General features: G+C 33.4%; 1 protein-coding gene across 1 annotated transcript in view; it reads left to right on the plus strand.

The window, feature by feature from the left end:
- Positions 1-1,321: 1,321 nt before the first annotated feature.
- LOC107026702 (solanesyl diphosphate synthase 3, chloroplastic/mitochondrial) overlaps positions 1,322-12,683 on the plus strand; it is a 12,931-nt gene continuing 1,569 nt past the window's right edge. Inside the window, exons 1-11 of the mRNA XM_015227774.2 lie at positions 1,322-1,609; positions 3,194-3,286; positions 3,887-3,967; positions 4,044-4,115; positions 4,948-5,079; positions 6,234-6,320; positions 7,118-7,189; positions 8,563-8,648; positions 10,466-10,598; positions 11,330-11,419; positions 12,113-12,211. Coding sequence (XP_015083260.1) covers positions 1,487-1,609; positions 3,194-3,286; positions 3,887-3,967; positions 4,044-4,115; positions 4,948-5,079; positions 6,234-6,320; positions 7,118-7,189; positions 8,563-8,648; positions 10,466-10,598; positions 11,330-11,419; positions 12,113-12,211 — 1,068 coding nt within the window. The 5' untranslated portion in view covers positions 1,322-1,486. The remainder of the gene's footprint in view (positions 1,610-3,193; positions 3,287-3,886; positions 3,968-4,043; positions 4,116-4,947; positions 5,080-6,233; positions 6,321-7,117; positions 7,190-8,562; positions 8,649-10,465; positions 10,599-11,329; positions 11,420-12,112; positions 12,212-12,683) is intronic.

Consider the following 12,683-nt stretch of genomic DNA (forward strand, 5'->3'; position numbering starts at 1 on the left):
GCATATTGTGAATGTGAAAATGGAGGAGGATCCGACAACTTTATTGGAAAATATTGTGAAGCGAAAACTTAGACTTTTTTGAAAAAATTGTGGAGCGATATTATTGAAAATAGAGAAAATAAATCTGAAAATTAAAAAATGAAGGAAGTGAAAATAGGAAGAGATAGAGTGAGTGGAAATAGAAAGAGGTTGAGGGAGTGAAATAAGGAGTAAAAATAGAAAAAGAAAAGTGTATAACTTTATGTATCTGGAACAATGTGTTTAAAAGGAAAAAGAGGAATTTTGGAAATATTTTTAAATGGTAGGGAATAATAGAAATAATGAAAAATGTGTATATAAGTAATTTATCCATAAAAATATTCAAAATATTATTTTCTGTTAAAAAAATATTTTACTAAATTGAGGGTTGTATAATATTTTATTGATATAGTATTTAATTTCATATGCACATTCAGATATTATTGAGAACAAACATCCTAATAATTCAATGTTTAGATTTAAAGACAACATCTCAATACTCAGATTTATACATCTAGATCTTAATGCACATCTTAATATTCAGATGTGTATCCAGATTCAGACGTCTTAATCTTAATAAAAACAAGTGAGGCCTTAATAGAATATCAATTTACCCAATAACTCAATATTAGAAACCCAAAACGAACTGATAATCCGATAAACTTTTTTATAAAATCATTTAAAGTTGTTGACCCAATAGCAGTAAACCAATGATACTTTTTCAGTTTGGTTTTTGCATACCCCTAAACGAAGGATATAAGTGGTCTATTTCACATAATTCAGACACAGTTTTGACCATAATTCATATCAATTTAAATTCAAAGCGCGATTTGAATTTAATCAGAAAATTACTTGGATTGATATCATTTAGTAAATAATTACTGATTTTAATGATAATTTTTTGTTTATTACCATTTAAAACAATATTATGTTAAATCAGCAACATGTATTAAAAGTGAATTATGTATACAATATATATATATATATATATATATATATATATATATTATAACTGTTTTTAAAATATATTATGCTTGTTTAATAGGAACTTGACACATTGTATTATACCATTAATAAAATTTGTATTATATGTGTATAATAAATTATTTTTTAATAAATATTAAAATTATATTAAAAATGATTAAACGAAAAAAATATATCGTTATTATTAGAGATAGTAAATATTATTTTATGATATTATATTTATTCAAGTTTTCCAAGCACCAATTTGGACTTGGGAAACCAAAAAAATCTCTTGAATACTTGAGGAGTTACAATTTGAAGGACAAATAAGGAATTTGGTAAATGCATAGAATGGGTGCTTTTTGCTCACAACCCTGGGCCTGTGTACCGCTTTGCTTTACATGACCATTCTCCTCTTTCTTCTTGGCAACTAAAACTCAAATTATATACTCAAACTCAGCAGTCAGCACACACACACACACAAAATAGAAATTGAATACGAACGATGATATTTTCAAAGGGTTTATCTCAGATTTCCAGAAACCGCTTCAGCAGATGCCGATGGTTATTTTCATTACGTCCCATCCCACAATTACATCAATCCAATCACATCCACGATCCTCCAAAGGTGAAATTAATCTCTTTTTGGTTTTGGACATGTAGTTTTATTAGTTACTGTTGGTTTGTTTTTTTTAGCTCCGACTGGGGAACGGGTATTCTGAACGAGTTGAGTTTTCGGTTTCTTGCCAATCAATCAATTAGTTGGATTGGATAGTTTGGTAGCTATTATTGCTAATTTGTGACTTTTCATGCTTTATTATAATTGTTTTTGCTCATTATTAGCTACTGTTGCTTTTCTTTATCTGTAACCGGCAATGGAATGCTTCTTGTTTTAAGTCTGGGATTATGCAATTTTTTGATTGTTCATGTGTTGAAGGAGATGTCGGGTTTAAGTTTTGCCATTTTTCCAATCGATCAAGGACTCGTCAATTCCAAATTAGTTGGGATTGCCCTATATCATTGTTTTCCATGCTCAAGTTCATTTCATTTTACGAATTTAGAATTTAGTAGGGCACAATGAAAGTATACAATCTGTATAGGTGAGATCAATTAGTTGTGTGTTTTAATCATCTATTACATTTTCTTTAGGTCCTCAGCTTTTTAGGAGTCTTTTAGACCTCACTTGTTTTCATTAACATTAAGGCGTCTCAATCTAAATATACATTTGAATGATTAACATGTTGTCTTGATGATTAAAATGATTTGTTTTGCAATATGTGAACGTGCATTTATTTATTTATTTGGAAACATAATATATATACAATTCAAATAAAAAAGTAATTAATTAGAAAAAAGTATTAATTTAATAAAATAAAACGTTCATGTTTGTTAGTGATGATAAAAATGGGTTTTTAGTGGTGGTGGGGATAATGGTTGTTATTAGTGATTAGTAATGACAGTGAGGATATTTGTGTTGGTGGAGGTGGCTGGTGTTGTAGTCTAGCCTGATGGTGGTTGTGATGTTGAAGTTGGTTGATGTTACTAGTTGGTGGTGATGATGAAGAATGTGTGCTGGTTGACGATGTGTTCGCCGCAGTTGGCTGCACTGCTAGTTATGATGGTGGAGGTGGTTGGTAGCAGGAATTGGCCTCAATAGTGGTAGTGGTTAATAGTGATGTGGCAGTGATGGTGGTGTCAACGAATACAATTATAGTGATGGAGGTCATCGGTGTGGTATTGTCTGACAGCTAGTAGTAATTGCCGGTGATGGTTGTGATACAAAGATGGTTGCTGGTGGTGGCGGCTAGTAGTTGGCGACTGTAATGATGGTTGTGATGATAGAGGTGGTTAGTGGTATGACTGATTATTGCAGATATAGTGGTGCTGAAAAGTTTTCACACAAAAATAAATGATATTAAGACTTTGTTTAGGATCTTAATCATTAAGACCTGTCCGGACCAAAAAACTTCAAACAAATAAGGTTTCTTTATATTTACCAACAGAAAATTATAGAAAACTCTAGGTACTTTTTATTTTGTATTTTGTAAAAGATCAGGCTGGATGAGCTCAAATGGAGCTACTCATTCATATAGCCAATCCCGCTTGTAGCTCTTTTTTGAAGACTGCATAGTTTAATTGCTGAATTTGTTGTTATCATTGCTAATTTGGGACTTTTTCATGCTTTATCATCATTGTTTTTGGTGATTATTAGGTTCTGGGTTGCAGAGTAATTCATTCATGGGTTTCTAATGCTCTTAGTGGTATTGGGCAACAAATTCATCAGCAAAGCACTGCTGTAGCAGAGGTTTGTATAGCATTTTTATTTCATAAATCTACACTAATCATATTACTTCCTGTCTTTGTGCTAACATCATATGCTCACTGGTGGATCTTATGGTTTATATTTCGTGTAATATGTTGTGATCAGTATTTCAAGAAAAGACACCACAGAACCTACTCAGTGCTGTTATTTACTAATAAACTGATCTTTTACAGATTAAATAAAAGTATTTCAAGAAGAAAAAGGTGATTATATGGTCTAGGCAATTATAGAAATATTCACAGCTGCTTCTCCATATTCTAATCAAGAGTGTATGGGAATGAAGGCCCCTTCTCTTTTTCCTCTCCAGTTGTCTTAGTCTGGATGGCAAATCAAACTCAAAATACTTAAAGCTTTGAGCAAGTTGCTGAATTTTCTTGGAGTCGGAAATGACTTTGTCTGTGTCATTATTGTAAAACTGCCATGTTAAGGTGTTCTCTGAGTATTTCGAGTTTCTTTCTGATGCAAATCATCATGTCTTTTATTTTCCTATCTTATTCGTTGCCGGTTTTGTTTTTACATCTCCTTGCTTTATACAATTGTGGGTAATGTAGTTCACATTGTTCCACATTCTCTTTATCTCAGGAGCAAGTGGACCCATTTTCCCTTGTCGCGGATGAATTATCCCTTCTGACAAACAGGCTGAGATCAATGGTAGTTGCGGAGGTATATAACTTGTTCTGTGGTTTGGCGGTTGCTACATTCATGATGATAGATGACAGCCTGTTTCATTTATATGCAGGTCCCAAAGCTGGCTTCAGCTGCTGAATATTTCTTCAAACTGGGAGTAGAAGGAAAGAGGTTTCGACCAACAGTATGATTTGTGAATCCTAAGCTGAACTTCTATGTGTACTACAACATCTATCATTTTTTGGTGCACACACTTTTGCGGATAGTCCAAAGAGAGAAACTTTCACCTTCATCAAGTAATTGTCGGATAAGCAAAATCCACATTTCCATTGATGAAGGCTGCATACCTTCCAAAAAAAGTCTCGATTCTCTTAAATCTCTGAGTTCCTTTTAAATGCTGATGAAAATTAAGTGCTTGGTGTTTAGGGAAGTTTGGGTTTGAAATAGTAGAGGCACACATTTCACACATTTCTTTCAGAAGGCTTGTAACACGTTTTTCTATCAACTAAGGAAGAAAACAAATTTCCCTTAGTTGCACTTGTAGTAGGTTCAAGCATGATGCTCCAAAATAGGTGACTGAAAGCAAAACAAAGAATGTGAATAAAACAGGGGGAAACATGAAAAGACTAAAGAAACAAAAAATGTTGGCTAACAAAATAGAACTGAGTTCTACTCCTTTTAACAACTTGGGTCTCCTTTTTCATTTTAGAATATTAAGTTTCATTTTATATATAAAAACAACACTTAGAGGAAATAGTTCCTTTTTTATTAGATATGCAATTTCAAAGCAAGTACATGTGTGGTGTCGACACAGATACTACCCTCTTGAAACATTTTACTTTGGTGGTGCTTCTTATTTGCATTAAAGGTTATTGACTTATAGTGCAGTTGCTTGGGCAGATCCATCATAACATAGATTTGTTTCAAGTTTGTATCATGTCAATGTAACATCCATTTCAACTCATGGTTTCCTACATTCTCCCTTGAAAAATAATTGACTGGTGTACTTCTTGTAGGTTTTGCTGTTGATGGCAACTGCATTGAACGTACAGATTCCTAGATCTGCTCCCCAGGTGGATGTTGATTCTTTTTCCGGGGATTTGCGTACAAGGCAGCAGTGTATAGCTGAGATCACTGAGATGATCCATGTAAGTATTCCATCTCTTCATTCTGATAGGATGGGAAGACCATCAAGTTGATTGTACATAGAGTTAATAACTTAATATTGACTTTGATGACAAGATTTTAATATATCACGTTACCTGGGCTTTGGTACGTCTGATGGATACAACACAAATACCAAATATGAATACGTTCAACTTAATCCAAGTTTTATGTGTAATTTGAAGGTTCCATACAAAAGTTCCTGACCGATGTCATAACTATTTGATACGAGCACCTGATTTAAAAAAACTTTTTGATACGAGCACATGAAAGGCAAAATGAACAAGTTAAGTGACATAGATGAACTACACTTTCAGGTGGATTTTTGTATACAAGGATAGAAGATAATCCATGAAAAGAATATCATATATAAACCTCATTGGTAAGGAAGCAACAGAGAAACACTGGATTTAACGGATATACCGAGCCTTATTGGTAAGGAAGCAAGAGGAGGACGGAGCAATCTGTAAAAAATTTCCATATGGTATGATCAGTACTAATGAACCCATAACCATGCATGAAAAATTGCATTCACTGGGAAAAGTTTGTGGAGTTCTATTCTGAATTTTGAGGACAGCAGTGGGGTATTAAATTTTAAAGGGTGGCAGATCATTCCCTTCAATGGGAATGGTAGAGGTGCAGAGTTGTTTGTTTTGGTCCAGTTGGTTGGTTTGGTGATTGTTGCTTTCTTGGTTTATAAGGGTGACCTCTCTAGTTTTTTACTTTTCCAACAGAAAAGGCAGCTGCAGCTGTTGCCAGATTGTTTGATATAATTTCGTATTTAAGGCGAGTAAGACCGGAACACGTTTCTACGCCTTACTTCATCAAAGAGAAGAAAAAGAAGACCAAAATACATTTCTATACCTCATCAAAAAAAAAAAAGACCGAGATCCGTTTCTCTTCCTTTTTTGGTATATTTCCTTAATGTATCCTGTATTCCTTCATCCCTGATGCTCAATGAGCCAAATCATGGCATTGTTGGCGCAAATTATATGAATGGGCCTGCATTCAGAAACACCAACATGACCATTTAGTTAATATTTCAGATTCTCTCTTCCTCTAGTTTATTAGTTGATCTTAAAATGCCATTTCCTTACAACTTTCTTTAAGTCAGTTTTCTTTTTTAACTCTATCATAGGTTGCTAGCCTACTTCATGATGATGTACTGGATGATGCTGACACAAGACGTGGGATAGGTTCTTTAAACTTTGTGATGGGAAATAAGGTACTTAGTACTTCACTTTCCTTTTCTGAAATATGTTATTTCCTGTTAATGCTTCCATATAATGCAAGCAAACAGATGTTGAAGTAGTGAGATTGCATTGTGTTTTTCTTAAACCATCTGATATCTGGATTTCACTGGCCCAAATAATCCAAATTCACGCCAGGTAGGTCCCATTACGAGAGAAGTGCCCTCTACCAGGAATTTCTCCATTTTCAAGGAGCTTAAGGAGTTATTTGAGTTGTAAACTATTTTAATGGTCATGGAAGAAAATATTCATGTAATGATGAAAAGATAGCATGATAGAAAAAATATCATTTGAAAGTATAAATTATTTATTGTTAAGAGATTCAAATTCTTGAAACTTGTGAAAGATGTGTAGAAAAATACTATTAATTGAGTAATGTCAAACATTTTGAGCTTGCCGCAATGAAAAAATTAGGTGTTGTATAAATTGAATCAAGAGGGAGTATCTTATATCACCAAGTAGAACATTGGATATGACATGCTAACTGGAGAGAGTGGTATCACTTTTTAATTATTAGATTATATGGAAGCAGTCATTTTTAGAACTAGAGCAGGCTGAGTGATAAAGGGGGGTCAGGACCTATGCTCTCCTTTGGTGGAGAGCAATTGTATTGAAATGGATATTTTAATTTTTTAAAAATGGATGGGTAGTAGAGCAATTTTCACAAATGGGGTTTATATTTAAACCAAACCAACTCTTTGCTAAGTAGATCGTTGAATCATGTTATCTTGGTATCTGCTGACCTTATTATCTCTTCTCCTATTTGATGCAGCTAGCTGTACTAGCCGGAGACTTTTTGCTTTCCCGAGCATGTGTGGCACTTGCCTCCTTGAAGAACACAGAGGTATACTTTGCCTTCTCCTCTTGGCTCTAGTAAACATTTAATATTTTTGCACAATTGACAAGAGTTGGAACCATGATGTTCGTAGTATTCTTACTAGTCTCTGGGAACGCGCGTTGCATGTTTATTCCAAAATACATAATATAAATTGTGTTGCATTTGAAAAATTTAACGAGTATATTACTATATATATTATTTGACTTCCTCTGTACAATAAAATAGAAATCAAACCATATAAAAAAGTAAGTACCCATAAGTTAAGGCTAAAAATTCTTGCAAACTTGATAATACTTTAGGTGACATATATAATATTTTAATTAAAGATAAATGCATACTCGAACATATATATAAAAATCTTCAAAAAAAAAACAACAAAACAATGGAAACTAAAATTCAAATGATGAATCATTTGGAAGGGAAAGTCACATGAGAGATTTATCTTAATATGTCTGAAGTCATGATGTTGGGAAAAATACATAGTAATAAACAAAATTTCTAACGGAAAAAAGGAAGAATAGGATATGGTAATTTGATAGTACTTTTGAGTGCGGCCACATTTAAATAATGCTCTGAAGCAGTTCCATACATTAATTGTTATTAGTGTTGGAAGCTCAACCTTCAAATTGAATAGAGATAATTAAATGTGAGAGGGCTTTAATTTAAGCACTGAAATGTGAAAGTGCTGGGTGTTAAATATAAGGAGTGAGAAAAATATAAAGGGACATCATATAGCAATATGTGTATTGTAATTTAATATGATAAAATTAATTAATTAATTATATTAGATATTTTATAAATTTTTTATTTAGTGTAGGAGTAAAATGGTTTGAACTTTGCACTTTGGAGCTTCCCACTTTTAGTAGTATATAAGATGATTATTAAGGCTTGTTCTATTCCTACTTATCCAGAGTATTCTTTTCTGTGGATGTATCATCCTTGTGCATTATTTCTTTCTATAAACTTCTTGATGGTCAACAATAAATAATTTTCATTTGTCCAGGATTATTGTTTTTACACACTTCAAACTAATTAACCCATATACTTTCATGCAATTTAATCTCTTATGGCTGGTGATTTAGTGAGTTTTTTGTACCTCATACATTGTATCGCAAAACTTAGGTTTTTGCTTGTTTATTTCCAGCCGTACAACTATGTATAAGTTCTTCCCCTATTTAAAAAAAAGTCATACTTAATTTTCTGCCTGTTCCGTTCATGCATGGATTTTGATTCTTCTCCATTAAAAGAAAAGTAGAGAAATGGCAATACCAACTAACAGGGAGTTAGCTAGAAGGTTGATATTAGCTAACCCTTCTGTTGCTTTATTTTAGTTAACCTCTTGTCATCCTCTCTTCAGCTCTGTCGCTCTGATCTTGCAGGTTGTATATCTTCTGGCAACTGTTGTGGAACATCTTGTTACTGGAGAGACAATGCAAATGACGACTTCTTCTGATGAACGTTGTAGGTATGCTGGTAGAGTGCGGATTAGATTTTTTTGGACCTTAATTGAAATTAAGTCAATTAAAAGATCTCGATATCTCGAGATGTTATAAAGACTTCGTGAGTTCTTAAGTAGATAGTTATGTCTTCCCAAATTTGATCATATAAATTAGATCACCCTGTTCACTTAACTTCTTTTTAAAGGTAGTGGGTAGTGCAGATGCCGCAGCTGATAGGAAGAGACTAATGTATTAACAAGACTAGAACCTGTTACCAACTAGTAGGTATCATCTCCTTAATGCTGAACAATACAATACTTACCAGTTCTTTAAAAAATAAAAAACTTATTGGTATCATCTCCTTAATGCTGAAGAATACAATACTTGTTTAAAAAAAAAAATAGTAGGTATCATCTATATGGATATATTCCTCCACCATGCCCTTTTTTAGCCAAGTCTGCAGAACTCTATATTTAACTAAGATAAAACCATGTAGCTATAGATTAGACCTTGTTTTTAACTTGAATATAAGAACAAATAAAGTCGGCAATGATGACAAGAGAGTAGTCAATTATCGAAGAGAAATGATATAAGGCAGTCAGAATACTTTTTGTTATCGACATTAGCTTCTTCCTCCTTGCGCATCAAGTATAATCCAGCTTAGCAATTTATTCTCTATGTAGACTAGTCACTTAGACAAAAACTGGCTAAAATATGCAAGCAGTTCTAATTTTCTTTCCCAATTATGTGTCCCACTTCCCTACAACTTCATGAATCCCATATTTGGCCTCCTGAAAGGCTGAAAACACTTCTCTTATGAACTTGCTGATAATATTAACAAAACAGTGTACAATAAAAGAAATCAAGAAGATGAGAAAATTAATGAACAATTTTTTTCCTTCTCTCTTCATCATCTTTTGTAGAATTCTAGATATTTCTTATTATATTTCATTTATTTAAACTTGTTGTATCTGTTTGGTAGAAGAAATCTGGTGCGAGCTATTGCATAAGAGAGGGGGTTTTAACCGTGTGCGTACCCAAAGGGTAGCTGCTGCAGATTTTCCTTGTCATAAAAAAAAACAAAGAAGGGGATCCAGAGTTAAAATTCTGGCTACATAACAATATTAGAACATTAGAACTGAGAATGGGATATCATTAAACCAGATTTCTGTTGGAACAACACCTTTTTTTAGAAATGCAACAAAGGAACTGCTGCAAACAGATAAATATGTATGAACTACTGAATCATAATTATTTGTTTGATAAATTTAAATGTTCTGATACTATGAGCAAAATGATGCTTACAGACTGGAAATAAGACCTGACCAGCTTATATTTCTTTCAAGGACATAAGATTGTGTTTAACTTTCAGGGTATTAGGTGTTGTGGCTCCAATAAATGGGGAATCTCGTGTCAGCTGATGCATACTTAAAATGCACTTTTGCCTAGCTGTCTCACCTGGTACCTTAGCTGGCGAGGATGTAAACTAACTTTAGCCATATCATCTCTGTTTTAGAACAGCAAGTGTTTCTACTCATTTGTCTCCAGAGGGGGATCCAAGATTTGAAGTTCATGGGTTCCTATAACAATCTCAATTCAGTATACCATAATAACTGGGTTCACAATTTGAACTTCTATAGATATTTATTGGGACACACAGAATAGTTAGCTCTCTGCTGCGCAAGTAGTTTGATCAGTGAAAACATGTGTTAGTGACATGTACAGTCATGTATGCGTTGTGCTAAAGTTGCTTACAATCTGAATTATTATATGCATCTATTTGTTTGTTAGACATTTTGACCAACATTTCTCTGAATTTAATGTTCTTATTGATCTGTTGCAGCATGGAGTATTATATGCAGAAAACATATTACAAGACTGCATCATTGATTTCAAATAGTTGCAAAGCAATTGCACTACTTGCTGGGCATAGTGCTGAAGTCTCCGTGCTGGCTTTTGACTACGGAAAAAATCTGGTCTGTATAATCTTCTGCTGCGAGTCCTACTTGATGTAATACATTCACTTCTTGGTTATAATGGTTCAGTAAAACGTAGTAAAAATAGTTCTATATTCCGACCTTTTCTCCATTGTTTCTGTCTGGGTGGAAATCTAGTATATAATACTCATAAGTTGTTGACATGCATCTTATAACATGACTCCTGTTAGAAATTTCAGTTTGGCGGATATGGTTTTCCTTGTGATTGGACAAATGAATACCTGTTTAAGTAGTTCACCATAAGGATTCCTTTGGTTTGAATACAAGTTATGATGGGATTAGTTATGATGGAATAACTTATGCTGATATTAGTTGTGATGGGATTATTTCTTATTGAGTGTTTGGTTTGTCGTATCCAAAACAATATGCATTGTATAAATTTTAAGAACAAATTATTTGTTTACAAAAGTACTCTTCATGAATGTGGAAAGTGATGTATAAAAAGGGTTTAGAGGGATATCTTTGTCATTTACCTATTTTATATCGGGATAAGTTATCTTGGGATTACTATACCACCCAAGGGGAGGGATAAGTTATCCCGGTACTAATTATTAATCCCTGGATAAGTTATCCGGACTTGCCAACCAAACAACAAATTAAATGGCACTATAATTTAATTCCATGACTATTTGGTATTATCCTTCACACCATGTGACCCCTAAGAGTTCTCCTTGTTCTGATTTCTTTCTTTTGTATGTCTGTTTATGCAGGGATTGGCATTTCAATTAATAGATGATGTTCTTGATTTCACGGGCACATCTGCAACTCTTGGCAAGGGTTCATTGTCTGATATTCGTCATGTAACTTCTCTGACCTTGTCAGTTGTTTCTCCTATTCTTTTACCTCAATTTAGTTTTTCTAAAAGAAAGGCTACACAGTTAAGTATGTCGGGAGCATTGGCTTACGGACAGATTTACTCATCTAATGGATTTCAATTTTCACAGCATGGTTAGATATGTTTATAAGTTAAGAATAGCAAGCAATTGTCACTCTATGGTTTTATATCTTATTACCATTACTTTTGTTGTTCCTATACTATTACTGCTGCTATTACCATGACCATTACCACTGTCAACGCGACTGCTCTACTACTGTTATTATATGATAATTGAATTCAACTACTGTAATTGAAGAATTGAGATTTGGATCTTTTACTAGAATATGTGAACTCTTTAGAATTGTTTTCACTAGAGTAGAAGTGAGGCATATACTCTTGTAAGGCTTCCTCTCTTTATTTTTGTTCCAACAATGATTATTGCTCAAGTGATTTTTTCATCTTATATTTCCAATTAAATTTTTCATCTGTGTGTCGTTTTTATTTTCTCACTGACTAGTGTTTCCAGATGCCATATGATGAAAACTGGTTTCATACTCTTTAGATAACCCTTTACATGATGTGCTCATTCACAAATTCAAGAGTCGTGTCTTAAGATGCTATTCTCAATCACCTTTTCCATATGTAATGAACTCTCTGGAATACTTGTGTTTTATAGGGGATTGTAACTGCCCCGATATTGTATGCCATGGAGGAATTTCCTCAACTGCGTACGCTGGTGGACCGAGGTTTTGATGATCCTGTCAATGTGGAGATCGTAAGCATTTCTGCGTTCATTTTCTCCTAGCATGTCCATAATCACCTTTGTATTCTTTTAAACTTTGTGGTTCAATGTCCTTTATACCTCTTAATTTGGCGCTTTAATGAATATGATGATAATGATTTTATTTATCCAAATGATAGAGGTGTGTTTACCCTCTATATGTGCCAATTTTCTATCAAGTCTAAAGCATTAGTTCTATATAGGGGTGGCAATTGGGCGGGTTAAGATGGGTCAAGACCCAACCAAACCCAAAGTTGTTTGGGCCAAAATGGGTTGGGTCAAAACGGGTTAGTAACGGGTCATAACCCAACCCACCCATTTTTTACTAAGTTTTAATTGCTTTATTTGTTATTTTATAAGCTTTTAGTACCTAGTAATTATTTTTCTATATTATAACTATATATCATATATAATCAAATAAATATATATATATATATATATATATACATATATATATATATATATA

Source organism: Solanum pennellii, chromosome 8 (assembly GCF_001406875.1).
Source record: "Solanum pennellii chromosome 8, SPENNV200".
NCBI lineage: Eukaryota > Viridiplantae > Streptophyta > Magnoliopsida > Solanales > Solanaceae > Solanum > Solanum pennellii.